Genomic DNA, 19,335 nt, shown 5'->3' with positions numbered 1-19,335 from the left:
ACGCGCGCCCCCCTTCCCGCGGCCGGGCCGCCGCCAGCACGGATCCCAGTCACGGACCCCCGCGGCTCCCGGGCGGCCGCCGCTTCCCCTTCCCGCCCCTCCGAGGCCTCCGCCGCCCCCCGCAGCCCCCTAGAGGCCGCGCCCCTCCCGCCGACCCCGGGCCCTACCTGTCCTGGTTGCCGAGCGGGCCGCCGCAGGCCGCCGAGAGGCGCCGTGCCCCCGCCCCGCCGTTACGTAACGGCGGCCCGCACGCGGCGGCCCCGCTCCCACACACCTCGGCCACGTGCGCCGCGCCCCGCCCGCCCCGGACAGAGAGGCGGAGGCGGAGGAGGGTCACAGCCGCTTTATTGGAGGGGAGGCGCGCGGCGGGGCGGGCACGGCAGCATCGCCCCGCCCCTCACGCGCCGCCGCACGCGGCCCCCGTGCGCGCGCCTGCCCCGCCGCCACGTGCGGCAGCGGCCCCGCCCCTGGGCGGAGAGCGGCGCGCGGCAGCCCGCGCCCGCGGACGGGCGGGACCGGCGCTCTGCCGCGCCTGTTCCCGGCGCAGCCGAGCGGCGCGCCGCGGCCCGACTCGGCGGGGAGGGCACGGCGGGGCGCGGCGCCTGTGCGCGTTCAGCGTTAGCGAAGGCATCGGTGCCCGGTTCTTCCGCTGCCAGGCACTACCGCTTCATTAAGGCTGGGCATGGCAGCCCGCGGCGGGGGCGCAGGCGCTCCCGGCAAGGCACAGATCAGCGCGCAGAGCCGGCACCCCCGCAGCGGCACCAAGGGGCAGGCGGGCGAGGAGGATGGAGGGGTAAACCCCAACACCATCTACAGAGCCTGTGACCCATTACAGCACCGGCAGTGGGAATTCCAGCGCCAAATCCTCCTCGCCAGCTCTGCGCCCCAGTTTATCAAGGCACTGTGCAAGTGGTGGGCTGTGCTTGTTAGTAATTTATGACAAGAGCGTCTTAAGGCAACCAGGTAAAGTTAGTGAACATCTCGGTAATCAAAATAGTTTTGCTCTAAACAGCAGTAAATGGGCTGAAAATACAGCAGGTTTGAAGTGGAGAGGCTGAAGATGGACATCTTCAGTTGATCTGAGTCTCTTCCTGTAACTTAAGATCGACTGCAGACTACAAAAAGAAGAAAAAAGTTGGACAAACGACAGTCTCTTACAATAACACCATAACAATCCTGCATTTTAAGAATTTAAGATACTTTAAGAATTTAAGATACTAGAGATAGGTAAAGTTAGGATTTAAGAGTTTCCCATGTTGGCTTTCCTAGTTTTAGTTTTCCTTTGTGTTTGCACACTGATACTTCTCATCCAGCTCCAGCATCCTGGGAGCTGTTGCCAATGGTTACTGCAGTGTTTGTTACTGTATTACAGCACAAGCTTAAATTTTGTCCTCCCATGAAACACTTGGGGATTACATGAGAATTGAAACCAAAGACTGACCTATATGTTCCTGGCTTGCTATCCTGATCCAGTGTTAGTATCATTTCACCCAGCAGCAAAGTCCCTACTTGAAAAAAGCCTTCCTACTACAGCAGCACACTTGAACTGCCACACTGAAAAGGATTCATCTAGCAAGAAGCTGGGGCAGATGAAAAACAGTTCTCAGACAAGGGATGCATATGGTATTTCTACATCTCCAACATGCAGCTGTAAAAACAAGGTTGCTCCTAAATCCTTGCTATTTTCACTTTCACCTGTTTCACTCTGTGCAGGTGTGTGAGATTCAGCTACTAGTGGTGACCATGGTGGTCACAGTTTACCACTCATTGCAGGCAGCTGTTATTAAAGCAGTCACTGCTGTTTCAAATTAATGTTGTATGTACTTTCATTTGACTACCCCTGGCTTTATTTAAACTGTACCAGTCAGTGAATTAACACCATCTATTCCAACTCTATAAGAAATCCCCGTTTTCGTGAAACTTACCAATAATAATGATGATGATGATAATGAGAACAACAGCTATCAATATTGCCCACATCTGTGAAAAAAGCCACACAACACTTACTACAAACCATGCAGCAGCATTAACCAGCCTTTAGGGTACAGGAAAGCAGCCCCCGCAAGGTAGTTCCGCACCACATGCTAGACCTAACATGGCAAGTAAAACTCCTTCAGTAAGCCAGCTTGATTCACCATTACCACTCAGAGATGGTAGGCTGGGTGCACAGGCAAAGCAGACCAGCAGGTTCTTTTCCATTGTCCCACCACGCAAAGCTTGTCTCAGACTACAGAAGCAGGAATAAAGAACTATTAAACATCATTTTTACTCTTACCCTATACCACATCTTTCACTGTCTCTGTTGCTCACCAAAGAAGATTCCAACCTTTGGCAACAGGTTGCATATTAACTCAACTCATGCAGTTTTGGCCTTTTTCTTCCTGTTTCTCAAAGCCTCAGATTACTGAGGTGTTTCCCCTCTGCTCATTACCATCTTAGACAGGGTCTTGTATCAAGCAGCACGGCTAGTCATCCAGCTGTTAGTTACTTCACTAAACCGCTATGCCATGTTTTAAAAATAGATGCTATAAATTAAATAGCATTGGCTAAATTCACTTTTACTTCTGCCTTTGGAGATGCCGATTTCAATAATGTTGATTGCAGTACCGCATAGCGTAAATATACAAGCCATGGTTACCTTACAGTTCTTCCACCAGTACTTTCTTTTCAGCTTGGCTGCACTGGTCTCAAACTGAGAAGCTCCTGCTTGCAGTGCATCAGCACGGTCATCCAACTCTGACAGCTTCTGATCTCGCTCCAATACCTTGTCCACATTCACTCTCATGATGTCGACAACCTACATCAGTTTAATGCTTATAGTAAGTTATGAGTTCTATCACTTAATACGAAACTTAACTGCAGTCAACAGTTATCAGCACATGGTACTCAGTGTTTTCTTTGCAGAAGTAGAAGCTATTGCCTTTTAGTGTAGCCAGTCATAAGATTCAACAAAACTATGAGATTCACCTGTAGCTGGAAGCCTCTGATACCTACTTTAAAACACCAGTAGTGCCAGTTGCGCTGGTATTCCCTTAAGCCTGGGAAATAATTCCTGACTCGCTTAAGAAGAAGTTGAGGCACATAAACATGATAGTCAACCACCTATCAAAAACCACCATTGGTAGCCAGTGCAGCTTTTGGACTCCCCAGTAATCTGGACACGTCATATTCGGCAGTCAGTCTTCATTGCTACTGATGAAAGAAAAGCTTGTTCTCTGCAAGAACAAAGGTTTTTATCTTTACTTATGCCAAATCCTCAAGCACTGAGTTTGCCACTAATGTCTGGACACTGGTAACTTTTCTCTACTTCCCCACTCCAGCCGAGTAGATTTTAAATTTATTTTCTTTTTAACCTTTGCAAGAGTTAAGATGACACAAGTATAATAAAGCAAGCTGAATGATACTAGGCTTCTCCTTCATGTAACAAAGAGGAAAATGCTTTGGCCAAAATATCCCTTTTAGTCACACAGGTTCCCCGATGGAAAACGATTACACTGCTATCAGATGAGACTTTTACCTCATCTACTTGGTGCTGAGTCTGCTGAAGACGACGATTACTGCCAGCAGCCACATTTGAGCTTCCAGGGATACTGGCTGACCTGCAGTAAAGAAAGTAATCATTATTCTGTTCAGCTTGTGATAGGTTGTGGTTTTTGGTTTAAGTGAATATGCTTAGAGTACACAAGCTATCTGACATTCCTGAAAACAGGGAACTTTTATCCTACTGGAGAAGTGATGTTTTAACAGCTGACAATAGGTATAAAACTGTGTCCCAAAATTCTTGCCGATGAATTGCTTGGTGTGCTAAAAGACAGCACGGGCTTGCTAATACTATGGTTTGCAATGAGGCATATGACAACTCCTACAATGCTTCACAGGACTTAAACATTCAAGAGTTTGGGCTCAGGGGTGTTCTTGTTTTCCAGTATGAACACAAATACTAAGCTTCAAGCTATAATAGTTTACACAAAAAAAAATACAGAAGCTTAATAGTTATTCTAACTATGTGCTCTATCAGTGGTTGCTTCTCTCTCTACTCTTTTGAAACAGTTGACATGGAGCAAGATAAGGCACAAAAAGGAAAAAGCATTCAGTGTATGCAACAATTTACTTCTGGTCTCCTTTGAATTCATAACCTTAGGCAATTGAGTTCTTTTCACCAGCTGCAACCCCCTGCATCTTTGTAGTGGATGCAAAAGCCTCTGTACATACTTCTGATATCCTTTTCGCTGCTTTCCCAACTTTTTATTGCCTATCTCTAGAACTATCTGTACTCAATTTGCATTTCCATGTTCTCATTTCTTTTGCATCAGAAACACGTACCGTTTAGCACATCCTGACACTCAAAGAGCTGAATCTGAGTATTGGCTATATTTACACGTTTGCGCTTTGACTTCTAATTTACATTTAGCCAGAGGAAAAGATACAGGCACAGCAAGCAAACCAGGAAGCCTATGACAAGGCTCAAGAGCAGCCCGTATATAATACAATATAACCGCTGCTCTGTTCCGGCGCTTCAGTCACCCTTTCAGGCTGTTTCACTGCTGGTCCCAGCCTGAAGAGTATCGGAAATGAGCCTCTTCCTGAGCGCGGAGGTTCCAAACACAACAACACACCAGCCACCACACAGCGCGCTCTCGCTGCGCGGCCAGCGCCTTCCGGAGCGGGCTGTGCTGGCGGCGCCCCGCCGAGATCGCCAGAGGGGCCGCGACGGGACAGCGCGCCTGCCCAGAGCCCAACTCCCCGGTACCGGCCCGCGCAGCGGCTCAGGGCGTGCGGCCCCGCTGACGGCTCGGCCTGGCCTCCCGCCACCGGCCGCTCCCGAAGGCCCTGCCCGCGGGCGGCTCCGCGCCGGAGGCACCCAGCCGATACCAGCCCGCGCTGCGCAGCCGGCCTGGCCTGCCCTTGCTCCCGCCGCCACCTCCGGCCCGGCTCCCCGGCGGCGGGTACCCGCCGCCCGCCCGGCGCTCCGCGGCCCGCACTCACATCCTGCCGGTGGGGTCGGGCCGCCGCGCGCTGTCAGCAGGAAGAGCGCACAGCCCCGGCAGCGCCCAGGATGTGACGACACACCCGGGCGGAGCCTGGGCGTCCTGGGGCGGGGCCTGGGGACCGCGCCCCCACGAGGGCGGGGCATGGAGACACCCCGCCCCCGAAAGGGCGTTGCCAGGAGACCACGCCCCCAGCAGGGCGGTGCTAGAAGGCACGCGCCGGGGCGGGGCGCGGACACAGAAGGCGCCGTGCAGCCGGCGGGGGGCGGGGCTCGCTCCGCCGCGCCAGGCGGCAGGAGGGCGGCAGGAAGGCGGGAGGCCGTCACTCGCCGCGCCCTCCGTGCCCGCTTCTGTCCCGCAGAACCGCCCTGCGGGGAGCCGGCCCGCGCAGGCCGGTGTCAGCACACGGGAGGGAGGGGGGCCGGGCCGCCCGGCCAGGGCTGCGGGAGGGACCCCGGCGGTGGCGGGACGCGGCGGGCCGGGCGGGAACTGGGGAGAGGGCACACCTCCGCCTCCCGCTCCGCCCCTCGCCCGCCCTCCTCCGCTGCCGTGGCTTGGTGGTGCCGCCCCTTCCCGGGGGGTGGTGCCGGGAGCCGGCCCGCCGCGCTGCTGCGCCGCACGGTGCCCGTAAACGGCGGCCCGTGCGCGCGGGACGGGCCGGTACGGCTGACAGCGGCGCGCGTGTGTCGTGCGTGGGTGCGCACGCGCGCGCACCCCCTCCCCGGCACCCCGCACCCCGACTCGCCCTCAGCCGGTTTCTGGGCGGGACGTGGCCGCCTCCTCCGGCCGTCGTTTGTGCTGTAATGCGTCCCGGGGTGCGCTTCGGGGGTGCTGCCCGTGTGCGTGCGTGGGTGCGTGTGTGTGCGTGCGTGTGTGCGTGCGCGTGTGTGTGTGTGACGGCAGCTCTCTGCGGCAGCACCCCCATCGTTCAGGCGATTGCATCGGCTGTTCGCGAGCCCTCGGCCCGGACGGCTGTGTCCGTGTGCTGATGCTGGCCTATCCCTGCTTATGCCGTGGGAAAAGTGTGCATGCTTGCTTTTTTTTCTTTTTTTCCCCTAATCCTTCCACCTGAGGACAAGTGGAAGATGCTGCAGGGCGAAGGCCTTGCCAAGGTAGACAGGCTGGTTCCTGTCCCTCTTGCTGGTTGTGGAGGGCTCTCGGTGCGACCTGAGCCCAGAAGTACACCTGGACTCATTTCTCAGAGACCCAGCAGGGTCATGCTATCCTGGCCCTGGCTGGGATGGAGTTGATGTTCTTTGTCACAGCTGTTTGGTGCCATCTTTTCGATTTGTGACCAAAACAGTGTTGATAACACGCTGATGTTTTGGCTGCTGCTGAACAGTGCTTGCATGGCATCGAGGCCGCCTGTGTTTCTCATGCTGCCCCCACAGTGAGTCGGCTGGGGGTGGGTGAGAGACTGGAAGGGGACACGGCCAGGACAGTTGTGCCAAACAGATGGAAGGGTTATTCCATACCAGATAACATTATCCTCAGCAGTAAAGCTGAGTGAGGAGGTGGTGGTCTTTCCAAGGTGTCAGGAGGCTGGTGGGAGGTAGTGAGTGACTGCCTTTTCATCACTTGCTCTTATATTTTTGTTATTTTCCTTCACTTATTAAACTGTCTTTATCTCACTGCAGGCATTTTTTTCTTGTTTGCTCTTCAAATTCTCGTCCCCCATACTGCTGGGAAGAAGGGGGCTGAGGTGGGGGAACTGAGAAAGCAGCTGGTAGGTGCTTACTTTCTGGCCAGGATCAACCTGCCAGGATGCTAGAGGAGAACCCAGGAATTAACAGGCACGTGAAATGGAAAATTGGGAAAGTATCTGTGCATAAATCAGCTCACAGCAAAATGCTGATTTATTCTTAAAGAGAAACCTAATTAACTTGTTTCTCTGTAGTCCAGAAGAAACTCTTCATGAAATCTCATCTTCTATTATGGTCCTGGGTTTTGGAAGAACTCAGTTATTATAGTACTAACATAGTCTTTCACAGACCAGATGACTAATTTATGAAAGCTGTTTTTCCCTGCTAGGCTAGCCTTGCAGTCACGTAAAAACTGGTGTTACTGAAGGTGGGTTCATGTAACTTAACATATCTGTTCAGTGCAGTAGTTAGCTATTAAGTCTTAGTATTACTGTGTTATTAAGCGTCCCGTCTTAACGTTTCTGCATCTGCAGCCCTCTTGAATTCTACTAAGATTTGCCTCTGCTTTGTGCACAATGTAGGATTTAGTGTTCTTCTACTAGGTGTGCGTAGTTTCTCATGAAAAGGCCAGACACCCTGCCCTGAAAGTGATTGTCTGCTGAAGAAGAACTGAAAATAATTTGGAATCAGAAAAGCTAGTGGTCCATATAGGAGTAAGTATCTGCCATGTTTATACCATTCTATAGAACTGCTTTAAGTTCTGTTAGAAAGCCTGATCAGAATTGGGGCCATCTAAGGGCTGGTGAAATATTTACAAATATGTAGTATTATGTCACCTTATGTACCTTACGTTATTTCACAGAATGTTTCTAAATTTGAAAAACTACAGCACAGGGCCTTGAAAACTAATTTCCACCAAACCAGGCTGCTGGCTGCAGCTGGACAGAACTTGTATTTTAAGGCCAAATGGATTTTTAACGCTTTTGTGGAGTTGTAGTCATCTTGGCAAAACCTGTAATATGAAGCTTGGATGTTACAGGTAGATAGGTACCCAGCATTTGTGGTTTTAAAAGTGTTTTCCTTTCTGCTGCAAGAGCATGGGCAACACTCAGAAAGTTTCTGCTTGGGGTGAGGGCTTTGGGGGAAGAAACAGAGGGTGGCTGGCGTTGTACTGGTTTTGTCTAGCAGCTGCCAGCGTGGGAGCTGCCGGCAGGGCCTCGATCCAAGCCGGTAGCACAGAGCAGCACCACGGAGCTCCGGGCTGGCCTCTGAACTGGAGAAGGAGCAGGATGGCAATGCCCTGCAGGGGAGCTGCAAAGCACCACTGGGCAGCAGCACTTTTCAGCAGGAGACCCGGAGGAGTTTGCTGCCCGAGAAATAAGGAGTTCCTCTAAAACGTGCTGCTTTACACACCAGACGAAGGTTACCCACTGGAATACAGCAGCAGAAAGGGCTGCAGATCCAGGGACTGTCTTGTCTTTAGTCAATCCCACCACGCTCCAGGGGCTGCACACCCGCTCACAGGTGGGCTGTAGACTGTTCAGATTATAAACCCTAAGAAATTAGATGCTACTTACAAGCAGGTCATGTAGTGGAAGAACCACGATTTTTTTCATGGTTATTTACAGCGACTAAAGGACTACACTCTTTTAAAAGACTGGGATGGAAGAGACGTGTTTAAAAAAGGTGCACACTTTGTATGGGGAAATTTTCTTTTGTTTTTAATTTACAGCAGAAAGAATATAAAGCATTCAGAAAACATTTTCCATATTTTAAGGGCAATTCAAAACATTTTGCATGGTTCCAGCAGCTGAGTTCTTCAACAGATCCATTGATTCAGTGATGCTTTACATGCACAGTTACAAAAATAAAACTTACAAAAGAGAAGACATCTATACTAGTTTTACATGCAAGTCTTGGGGACCCCCCATTGGGCACCAGCTATTGTGTGGAACTGCCATAAGCGTGCAACCAGAGAGGGGGTTCATGTTATATTCTGTATTTCTTTCACACAGTATTACTGCTGTCGAATGTGTTTCACAAAGGAGCAATTCCATTATCAGAAGGCAGAAGATCTGGCTCCTGGCACTTGGGAATTTGAATTTTCCCGGAAAGCTGCGCTTACTTATCTTCCGTGAAAATGTAAGTTCCACAACCAAGAAAAGGGTGAGCAGAATCACTTCACTGCGGGGAAGTCTTTCTAACTCCCCAGTGACACACTGAAGGGTTATGGCCCGACACAGCGAAGCGCTCAGGAGCTGTACTTAGCTTCAAGCATGCAAGTAGTTCTGTTGCGCCCATGGAATTGCTTGCATGTTTAACCGCAAGTACATGCTTAAACGTTTGGCTGAAGCAGGATCTAGATTAGTAGATACACCACCAGGCCCATGGATCTGGAAGAGTAATTTGAAATAGCTCTGTATGTTACTGAATCATTTTCTGCCAAGACAGGGAGTTTAAACATTTCCACTGAGGTCACTACTCTTGTTAGGAAAAGGTCGATTCTATATTGTCACGTATTGGTTAATGGAAGCAACATTTCAGTTTCAAAATGTTGGAGTTCTTCCAGTATTAATACAGAGCATTTCCAATTCGTTCCAAAGGAGATTCTTCGGCGTCCCCTGTTCTGCTTTTGTGTGAGAGGAAAATTTAATGGTTAAGGTCCCAATTCCATACAGCAAATTGAGGCTACGAGGCTGCCCACAAGCACAGTGTGAGTGCCAGGGCGTTCGTTTTTCTTTTTTCCCTTTTTAAAATTGAATCAGGTCATAAAGCAGCAGTTCAGAAATGTACAAGAGGATTCTGATAATGAGCTATAGCACATCTACTGTAATTCAATGCTGGCAGTGAAAAGAAGTAATTAAAAACAGGTACAATTATAGAAAAGGCACCAAGAGCACTGACCCCAGTTTTTTTGCCACAATCTTTGTTTTCACTCTTCTTTTAAAGACACCAGTTTAAAAGCTTCTTATGTGTGAATATTTTTAGGCTTCACAACGAGCCTTGCGTTTAAACGTTGCAGTTGGTGGCCGGGATCAAGCAAGAACAACTACTCCAAAACTAACAATCTCAAATTTACACCAGTCCATTCAGAAATTTTAAACTGCCACGAGCAAAACAAACAGAGGAGCAGTTTCTGATCTCAGACACGTGTACGTAACCCGCAGCAAAGACACGGACTTCAGGAGTTTCTTCCCTTACATTCCTGTGTAATAAAGATCAGAACCTGGTTCCCGTAGTGGAGAATTTGTGACAGTTTTAAATTAGTAGTTCAATTTTTAAAAATCTAATTTCTTTGGCTCCTCACTATGTGGAAATAGCAATATACCATGACACCCCTACAAGATCAGTTTGCATCTTTTTTAAGTTTTACTTCATTTTTTAAAATTTTTTGTGCAATTTTTATTACATTTTCTGACTTCCAGCAGGAGATATGAAAATGTGAAACGTATTTTCTACTTTCGTACTATTTCTTTTTTTTTTTTTTTTCATTTTATGTTCATTCTAAGTGTTCTTTATTGGAGTGAGTCTATGGTGTTAAGCTAGATACGGTTTTTGTACTCTTATGATTATCTGCTTTGCAAAAGTAACTTAATTTTCTTAAGCAATATTAGCATTCACATTACTTGGCACCATTGGCAAAAAAAAAAAAAGAAAAAAGGGGAAAAAAAAAAAGAAGGAAGGAATAAATAAATTAAATCCAACTAAACCAAACTCCTGGTAGCCAAAATCAAATGTAAACATATCTTTTTTTTTCTTTTTTTTTCTTTTTTTTTTTTTTAAAGTAATGTTGCTCTGCCTTTTTTTCCTAAGTCTAAATACAGTAGCTCTTTTTTGCCATTTAGTCATGCTTTAGCAAAAATGTTCTTCTAAAGAACATTTAAAATAAAGTTTCTTATAGTGAAATAAAGTTTTTGTTTCATTTTACAGACCATAGCCACTAATGCTTTGCTTTGTTCATTTCTTTTTCTTGAGTTCATGCACATATCTCTTTGTTTTACTATATACAATATGTACAAACAATACATCCACACTCTTCTCGTTCATTCAGACAAAACTATACAAATAATAATTTTATCTCGCCAAGTTATTGACCCTTTGTGAATAAAATATTTAGTAATTAATCAATATATTCCCTTTCAAATATTTTTTCTCGTTTTCCATTTCTACCTTCTATATATACAGAAACTGCCCAGATTTCAATGAAGTAGCCAAAATAAGAAATTTACTGGCCAGAATGCAGCACCACTCTGATCTTTAGGTGGTATAAATGTCCAGGCAACATACGTATGTGACTCTGCAAAACGACAAGAGGTTTGACAAGTACTTAAGATAAAAAGCTACATGTTTTACAAATTATTTTAAGAACTTAGTTAAAATAATAGTACATGAAAGTAAGGCTAGAAAATAAAGTGCTGAACATGAGAGAAAGTACATGACAATTGATATGTTTGCAGGTTCTAGTAAAAATACCAAAAAAACTTTTTAAAACTTGCTTAAGCTGCTCTCCATTCCTCACGCATTACCCATTTATCTCACACACCAATCCCTTCTGTAAGTTCCCACAGGATGTATTAAAAACCTGCAGATTTAAAAAGTTGCATTAAGTGTGCTGTAGAGATTTAAATAAAACACAAAGGACAGAAGTGCGAAGGAAATGAGGATGCATGGACCCAATAAAGATGTACTGATCTAAGCCCCTCCACTGAGACTCTCAAAGCTTCAGTTTCTTGGAGATGACCGACAGGTGCAGGAACAGCATTCTTGCGTTGCTTGTGCATTCCCACCTTTTCTTAACAATATTTTTGGTATAATATTTGTACAGTTCCACATGTTGTTTAATACAGCCCTATATGAAAAGGATAATTAATCGCTTCTTCCTTCTCGGAGAATGAAGCAACTCACAATTTCCTCCTGGTGTCTTTTGTTTTCCCCATGATCCAACAGAAGATTTGAGTTCCAAGATGTCTTGCTGAACAAATTAAAAGTTGTCCATGAAAGTGCAAATGCAATGACCAAAACATTACTGTTAAAATCCTGCAGCTGGTATTTCCAGAACTGCAGTGGGTATTTTTGTTGTTGTTGTTGCATGTCTCTGCTAAAAACAGAAAATGAAAACAGTCTGAAAAGCAATGTCACATTGCTACGGGATGCTGCTGCGTATCTTCAAGTTCCTTGGCCTTTTTCAATTCTTTCACTCTGAAAAAACAAAGAGGAGCTATATAACACTTCTATTGCAACTCTCTTTCAAGACAGAAAAATCAAAGTAATTCCTCACTCCGGTGCAGAAGAGCCAGCTCCCAGAGAACCGACAGGAGGTAACACGTTCCTGACACCATAAACAGTTGGAAGCGCAAGATAGGGCCGCTAGAAGTCCGAGACAAAAGACGTTTGGAAAGATATACTTATCTCCAGCTACTGTTTTTTTCCTGGGATTTGTAACTACAGCTAGACTTCATTCTGGTGTTGCCCTACTTAATCGCTTGGGCTTTTCTGGATCAGTTCATTAGCTGATTTTGCAGCTTCCTGCTATTGCAGCTGTTGAGGCAAAGGGGCTTTTCAGCGTTGACCTCTTTCCTCCATACGTTGCTCAAGTGGGGACAATTTGGTGTCGTGCCAGCACAGCAGGGGAAGATCCGACAGCCGTGCTTACAGGGGAAGCCTGATGTTGATACAGAATCTTACAGGAAAGTGTTTATATGTGAGTAGGAGAACCTGTATGGGTGTGAAGAAAGATAATTTACTTCACACTTACTCCAGCTGCTAGCAGCCATATTTTCCAGCATGTTCTTGGCAGTAGATTCATGTTTTTTCCCGGCCAGCAGTGGAGGACACTGCGTGCCACAGGAGATGAACCTACACAGTGGAAGAGCCACTCTCCCTACCTGTGGCCTGATGCTTCAGTTCCCAACTCTTAAAATGCATGCAATACATTACTTCCTCTAGCACTCATCAGCGTAAGAACTAAATCACCACTGAAAGCTGAAATAATTAAAAATTAAATTAAAAGGATGAAGAGAAGGGAACCATTTCAATCCCATCAAATGAAGCAGAATTCTGCATCGGTGCTGGAGTAGCAGCAGTCCTCTGCTCAGGCTGACAAACTGGCTGCGTGTCAGTGAGGGCTCCCTGCAAACGAGCCAAAACGAATCCATGGGGAATGCCACTGCCCGTGCTGCCTCTAAACCTGAAGGCAGGTGCCCAGCTGAGCTGGGGGCAGCTTGGCTCTGCCTCCTTTTGCAGGGAGCTCCTTTCTGCAGCGCGATCCCTTTGCCACGTCTCCCCTCTGCTACGGCAAGGGGAAGACCCTCCCCAAAAGGAGTAAAACAGCCTAAAAGAAGGTGATTTAGCAAAGCACATACATGCCCAACTGATGCACTGAAAACTTGAAAGGACAAGTAACGAAGGTACGGTAGAAAGAATTGCATCAAAGCTGCAAGTCTCTGTAACAGAATCCAACTAAGAGTGAATAAATTTAACAAAGCCTGAGTAAATACAGATAGTGAAAGATGCCAGGAGAGCTAAGCGGCAGCAGTGCCAGTTTGCAGTTTCTGCACGTAGGCTTCCACTCGCACATCCTCTTTGGCTCTTGCACCAGCCTGCTAATATAAGGCCAACCTCTATAAATACACCTCTGTTTCACTGTTTTCTTTAATCATTTCTCTGCATGTACTCAGAATCACAGCCAAAAGGGAGGTGGCTGCTTTTAACTCTTTGTTTTAGCTAGCTCAAAGTTCTAGCGCTCAAAGGCGTCCTATTTATGAAATGAGGGGAAACAGGCATCAATGAATAAATCACACTAACCACTATGCAGTTCAGACCTTTGCTAGTTACCTGAATTCCACTGACTGACCGAGAGCATCATGTCTGGGAAGACCAAACACACATGCCGTTTTTGGAGCCTGAAGGCCTACACCCAAGTCGCCACGGCACGCCTCCGAAATCCGAGTCCGGCAGAGGGGCTCCTCAACACAGCTCTCCCAAATGCCAAGAGGTGCTTTGATCCCCAGGCTGAGGAAGGGGCAAGGCAGCAAGCAGCACCACTGGTTCTGAACTACCTGGGTAGTGCTGTGCTGAACCTAAATGCTTGCTACAACTTTACAGAGAAATTTTCTCCAGGGAAGTTTTGGCTCTACACAAGCTGGTGTCTAAAAGATGCTGCTGACATCAGGGGAGCAGGGGCTTCGGCACCGCACCGGAAGCAGCGGCAAGCCTGTGCTCGCTCCCAGTGGGTGATGGCGTATTATGGTGCTACCTGCTGGCTAAGTCCCTTGAAATTATTGCTAATATTTCTACTACTGCACGGCTTCCAAGCGGAAGGTGAGCCAAGATCACTGCTGTGCTAAAAAAAACATGGCGTGCCTCTGTGCACTAGGCAATTTTTAAGGCTTGGATTAACTATGTACAAGATACCATCAATCAATGCTTGATTTGCAGTGCAACTTCCAAGTGTTTCTTGTTGCACTTCAGCACTGTTAACGTAAAATTAACCTGTTATTACAGATCTCTTACCGAGAACATGCACGTTAGATAAGCTGGTGGCTCTTTCACTGAGACATGCTATACCTTAGTTTAGCACTTCAACATGCAAGGACTACACTAACAAAGCACTTCTGCTGGAAGAATGCAAGACATGCTTTGCTGCAAACTTCAACCTACAGCATGCAGTATCTGTACTGGTGCAGACCTATTGGATCTGTTTAACTGGAACACACATGCCAATGGAAGTTAATTACTACAGCACTCAACATTTGCACTAGTACAGATCCTATTCAGAAATATGCAGCGCTTTCCTTGGTCAGGTGTGCTCTACATTGGTTTACAGGCTTTCAGCCTTATAAAATGTTGCAAGTGCAATGATAGTTATGCTTAAAAACACAAGCACATACTAGTAAAGAATTTCCCTACAGCAAAGTGACAAGACTTTGAAATCTGCCATGGGTACGTTGCTGAAAGATGCTGTTTAGTATGTAATGGCTTAAAACAAACCCTGCATTCCACAGCATTCATGAACTTCAGCTTCAAGATGAAGATCATCCAAATTTATTAAGCTACCACTTTTTTTTTTTTATTAAACTAATCTCTATGTTCAGTATACATAATAGTGCATGTGTCACATTAGAAACAGGAGTGCAGGTAGGTACTACGAGTCCTTTAGTTGTATAATACACTGCCTGGTAGGTGTGAAGACCTGCAGCCAGCAGCTGACAATCTCTCCTCCCTGCTCAGAAGAGCTGGCACTGAGAGACCAGAGCAGTTGTCCCGTCTCCTGGCAGGAGGCACGAGGCAGCCCCGCTCAGCTGTGGGGTCTGCGAGCGCAGCACAGCCAGAGTGGAACTGAAGTACCTCTAACTGCCACCAAGAGTAACCGAGCACATCCATGGCCAGACCAGCACGTGGGAAGCACTTAATGGTGTTGTGGATGCCCTGCTACTTCCTCAAACCAGGGCTAAACACGGAGTGCCAGAACCAGTGTATGCAAGGAGCAAGACACCAGACCGAGGTAATCCATTCTGAAACAAGCCTCTGTATTGCTTTATCAAGAGAACCTAAACCTAATTGTTTTCAACCAAGTAATTCCTTATTGGATAGTCTGTACTGCAGCCTTTCCTGTGTCTTAAAAGTCCTTTTAGTCCTCACTTAACACTTCTTTTCTTTTTGAGTACTCAGTGGTACTTTGATTTGATTTTGTTACAACAACACAGAGTGTCATCGTAAGTGTGGGGCTGGTATTTCCTCTTCATTAATGCTTGGTGTAATAAGCCCTCTGCATCTTCAAATGCAGTTAAAAATACAGTTTGACCAGGGAACAATTTTGGACCAATTAGGACCCTTGAAAATAGAAATCCACTGAGTAAGTGCTGCCAGCGGAGCTTTTAAGTGAACAACACAGCATTGCCTTCATGCTGGAAGGCAATCTTCTTTGGTTCATACGTTTCCACTCTAACATTTAGGCAGGGGAAAAGGGCCAAAGTGCAGCATTTGCAGTTACAAGCCGTTAATAAACTGCTCTAAGAAAAAGAACACTACTGGAATTTATAGAGTGCTACAGCGGAAAGGAAGTTCTTAGAGAAGATGGTTTCAATCCAGTTTGGTAGACTTACAGTAAGATTAAAAAAAACCCCCAAAACCCCAAACAAAACCCAGCACAGAAAAAACTTGAGTGCTGACAGCAAGTAATACCAGCAGGCCGCGTGTCGATGGATAGTGTGCAAACCTCTTCAGAGGTCTACAGGCACCGATATGCTGGTTTGGATCACTTCTGGAAGTGCCTCCAGCTGCATGGGGATCAGAGGTGAGGACAGCTCAAGTGATGCACAGCTGGGAGCCAGAGTGCACCAGAAAGAGGAACAGACTCTGGCTGTTGCAAGACTCCAAACAAGAAGTACCGTCCTACTCCAGCGGCTACTGAAACCACGCACAGAACTGCAACGACTGAGAATTTGGTTTTGCACTTCAACAAAAACCACCTCAAATAACATTTCCTCTAGACAGTAAGTGCCTCTCTGAAGGTACAGAGCCATTCCCTCAGCAATTGCTGAAGAGCAGATGGACGGAAAAAGCACGTGCAAGAGATGACCGCTGATAAGGTGTCTGAATCGCAGCCGTGGTGCTGACGGACAGAAAGAGAAAAGAAGATGATTTCAGCTACGAGCTTTGAATCCTGACACTCGGGAGCTATGTCCCAGTTCCCAGATGGCTCCAGCCAGACAAAGCTTCTGCCCTTCGAACTGTGTTACTTACTCGGACACCAGACAGGAGGTTGCATCATTACGTGCTGAAGCGATGTAGAAAGCAACAGCCCCAGCAGCAGCAGCTTCTCTCCCCACGCGCCCTCCCCAGTCTGTATGGGCGTGTGTCAGCGAATGGATTAGGCCTACTGGGAAAAACTTACAGCAAACGATGGCTTCATGGGTAAAGCGTAACACAAAACTGCTTCGTCAAATTTACTCCGTAATGCCCAGCCAGGGAAATGTTTAATGAATCTGAATGCTGAAGATCAGTACAAAGAACAGAGTGCGGGAGCCAGAGAAGGCTGTCTGGCGAGTTACCTGTTGCTCTGAGAGCTGAAATGGCCTGTGGGACATTTAAGAAAAGGGAGCTCTTGCCTTTTTCCAGATATCTCATTTGGGCAGCAAAACAAAAAAGACAGAAAGGCCCAATAAGAATGACACCCCAGAGCACGCGGTCTGCGATTTAACACACACATGTGAGCTCCAAATACATTCAGCCCCTGCAAGAGGTAAATGAAAAAAGAAATTACTTTGAAAACTTTTGTTGCAGGTACAGTGAGGCACATCCCAACATGACGTTTTCTCGCGTCTTCCTGAACTCGAATAAAAGGGACTTTTCAATCTCTTAAAATTTTCCCCCATTCTCAATCTTACTAAAAGATGTAAGAAACCGGGTACTTAAATGCAATGGCTGCTGCATAGCACACATACCTAAAACACACAAAAAATACAAGTCCCAGAAAGGGTTTGTGGCTGAAATGCCAAGAGAGGGAAGGGTATGCAGAGAACAACAAAATATAGTAGATATCGTTTATTCAGGCATGAAATAAACTCGTACTTACCAGAAGAACTGGCTTCAGGTGTTACATGTACACTCCCCAAACCAGAGAGCAGCATTTAATCAAACCGTAAGAAATGGGGTGAGGGTAAGGGGATCTATTTTTAAACGAAAGATGACGTGAATGAATACATTCTTTATTACTCATGGTCACAAATAACAAGTGCACTCGTTCTACCCCAGAGAGGACAGAAGGGTCACTGCAGGCAGAAAGCCATCGGCTAGCCTAGTGGTGTGAAGAGAATTGCTCCTCGTGATCTGCTCCAGATCACCTGCCTGTCGAGAGGATGGCAGAGAGGGTCACCGTTCAGGCGGCCGTGTAATTTGTGTTCATGTCCTACATCTGGACTTTGAGCAAAGCTCTCCTTCACAGGAGGCTACAGCGGATGGTTTAACCGATGAGCAGGAAAGCGTTTGAGTAGCAGGCACCTTGACTAGCTGAAATCTGCCCAGTGAAGTGGGGTCCCCTGAGAAGAAAGCTATTACTTCAAGGCAATAGCAATTGGATATATTTCTTTATCTAGAAGGTCTTTTAATTTCTACCGCGGAAAGATAGCAAGTTTTGTCTCATGTAAATTCGTCAGTGAAATCTCCCACCCCGCCCTCTTTACTGATCCTAGTGTAATGTAACCCAAATAAATCCTGAAAAATTAATGAAACCAATTTGAGGAGAGGGTTTTCAAACTGAAACGTGGAGGCAAATGCTGTGATCATTTATCTGCCCACGCAGACCACATAAGCACGGTGTCAGTGTACAGAATACGACAGCCGTATGTTTGCATGCATTCCGTCAGCGCATATGGACATGTCAGCTTGTGTGCATCAGAAGGGCCAGAAATACTTTTCTTACGTGCATGCACGCCAGGAGCGTACACATGTAGGTTGCTATCAGAATGCAAAGCCACGAAGAATAATTTGCTGTAACCAGACTTATTCGAGCAGAACAGCAGCGAATACATTTTGTTACAGTTCACAGCTTACTTTTTCCAGATCAGCCAAGAACTCCCTAATTTCCTCATCGATCCTACACCACTTGCCATTCAGGGCAAAACCTGCAAATGCTATTAAATTTCCAGAATCTGGCTCCTGCTAATTTCTCACATGCTGTTACATACATAAAGCCTTAAAGTGCAACAACTTTTCTCCCCCAGCACTGCTGACCGGCCTGTCGGCTGCCCTCAGAGCAGAATCACCACGCAGTACCCACAGAGCGTGCGAGGCGGCTTCGTGCAGGGAGCCGTGTGCTGGCTGCGAGCCCCGACCCTGCGCTTGCTCCTCTTTACAGCCCCCTCTACCAGTGCACCGACCACACGACACAGGTCTGGTCTGGAGTATCTTGAGACGGCAGCATGCAACTGCTCTCCTAGTAGGAATCAGCTTTGACTGGAAAGGCATACTAGCACAATTGCTTTGTTCTTCCATGTTCAAGTCGTATGTTGCATGTTCTTTTCAGTTTTGAATCCAACTAGTGCACTTTGGTATGAGCATTTAAAGTTCAAATTATTTCTCCTATTCATAGAACAAAGGTCTTAAAACGCATCCTCTCTTGTCTGGCATGCAAAGGTCACAGACAGTGCTGCCTGCGGAGAACGCGGCACAACTTCCAGTCTGTGCCATTCCCAGGGCTGCGGAGCGCACTGAGCGGGGCTGTTCCGTGGGCAGCCCAAGCCCGCGGACACCAGGGCAGATGGACCTGCCTGAGAGCAAGGCGCAGCAGGAACTGTGCTGGCATCAGCCAGCCAAATCAGAGGTAGGAATTCTCTGGAGAGAAGGAAGGCTAAGAAGAGAGAACTAAAACTGCAAAAACAGGAGTAGCTGGAGGCAGGAATATATTTTGAGCATACCAGCATCTAGTTGCAGACACGCACGCCAGTGCCTTTTCTTACACGCTGTGGGACGTGGTCCATGGCTAGGCAGACAAAACCTCAGTTATCTCCAGATAGTGTTACAGAACAGGTCTCACCAGGAAGGCACCCTGCTGCGGGATGAGTCTGAGGCAGTGCAGGGAGAAAGACATGTGCTGTGTCTCTTCCTCCAACTCCTGTCTTGTGCCACTTTCTTCCAACTCTGCTGCTTTTGAAAGGGCTTCACACTCTCGACAGGACTGTAGCATTTGGCTTTTGCACAGAGAA

At 47.2% G+C, this 19,335-nt stretch overlaps 2 protein-coding genes across 6 annotated transcripts in view; both read right to left on the bottom strand.

Annotated features, from left to right (window-relative positions):
* Window positions 1-1,063: 1,063 nt before the first annotated feature.
* Window positions 1,064-5,045, bottom strand: VAMP3 (vesicle associated membrane protein 3). The gene is made up of 5 exons (XM_009982261.2): window positions 4,987-5,045; window positions 3,518-3,599; window positions 2,639-2,797; window positions 1,926-1,980; window positions 1,064-1,115 (listed from the first exon to the last, which is right to left on the bottom strand). Coding segments are annotated over exons 1-5 (315 nt in total). The 5' UTR covers window positions 4,989-5,045; the 3' UTR covers window positions 1,064-1,098.
* Window positions 5,046-10,244: 5,199 nt separating this feature from the next.
* The window catches only part of CAMTA1 (calmodulin binding transcription activator 1), a 278,929-nt gene continuing 269,838 nt past the window's right edge, over window positions 10,245-19,335 (bottom strand). For 4 of the 5 annotated variants that reach the window (XM_086625664.1, XM_086625665.1, XM_086625666.1 and 1 more), the window contains one exon: window positions 10,245-11,830. In XM_086625664.1, the coding sequence (XP_086481790.1) occupies window positions 11,767-11,830 (64 nt within the window). In that variant the 3' untranslated portion in view covers window positions 10,245-11,766. Of the gene's footprint in view, window positions 11,831-16,683; window positions 16,866-19,335 lie in introns of all 5 variants that reach the window. The other variant, XM_086625663.1, reaches the window with a different exon arrangement.

Source organism: Tauraco erythrolophus, chromosome 23 (assembly GCF_009769465.1).
Source record: "Tauraco erythrolophus isolate bTauEry1 chromosome 23, bTauEry1.pri, whole genome shotgun sequence".
Classification (NCBI taxonomy): Eukaryota; Metazoa; Chordata; class Aves; order Musophagiformes; family Musophagidae; genus Tauraco; species Tauraco erythrolophus.
Note: the sequence above shows the minus strand (reverse complement) of the source record. Positions and strands in the feature narration are given on the sequence as shown.

Coding starts and splice junctions, on each gene's coding strand:
- VAMP3 (XM_009982261.2), bottom strand. Junction 2,798..3,517: donor CTCAGCACCAAGTAGATGAG/GTAAAAGTCTCA, acceptor AAACTGATGTAG/GTTGTCGACATCATGAGAGT. Junction 1,981..2,638: donor ACTGGTGGAAGAACTGTAAG/GTAACCATGGCT, acceptor CTTTTTTCACAG/ATGTGGGCAATATTGATAGC.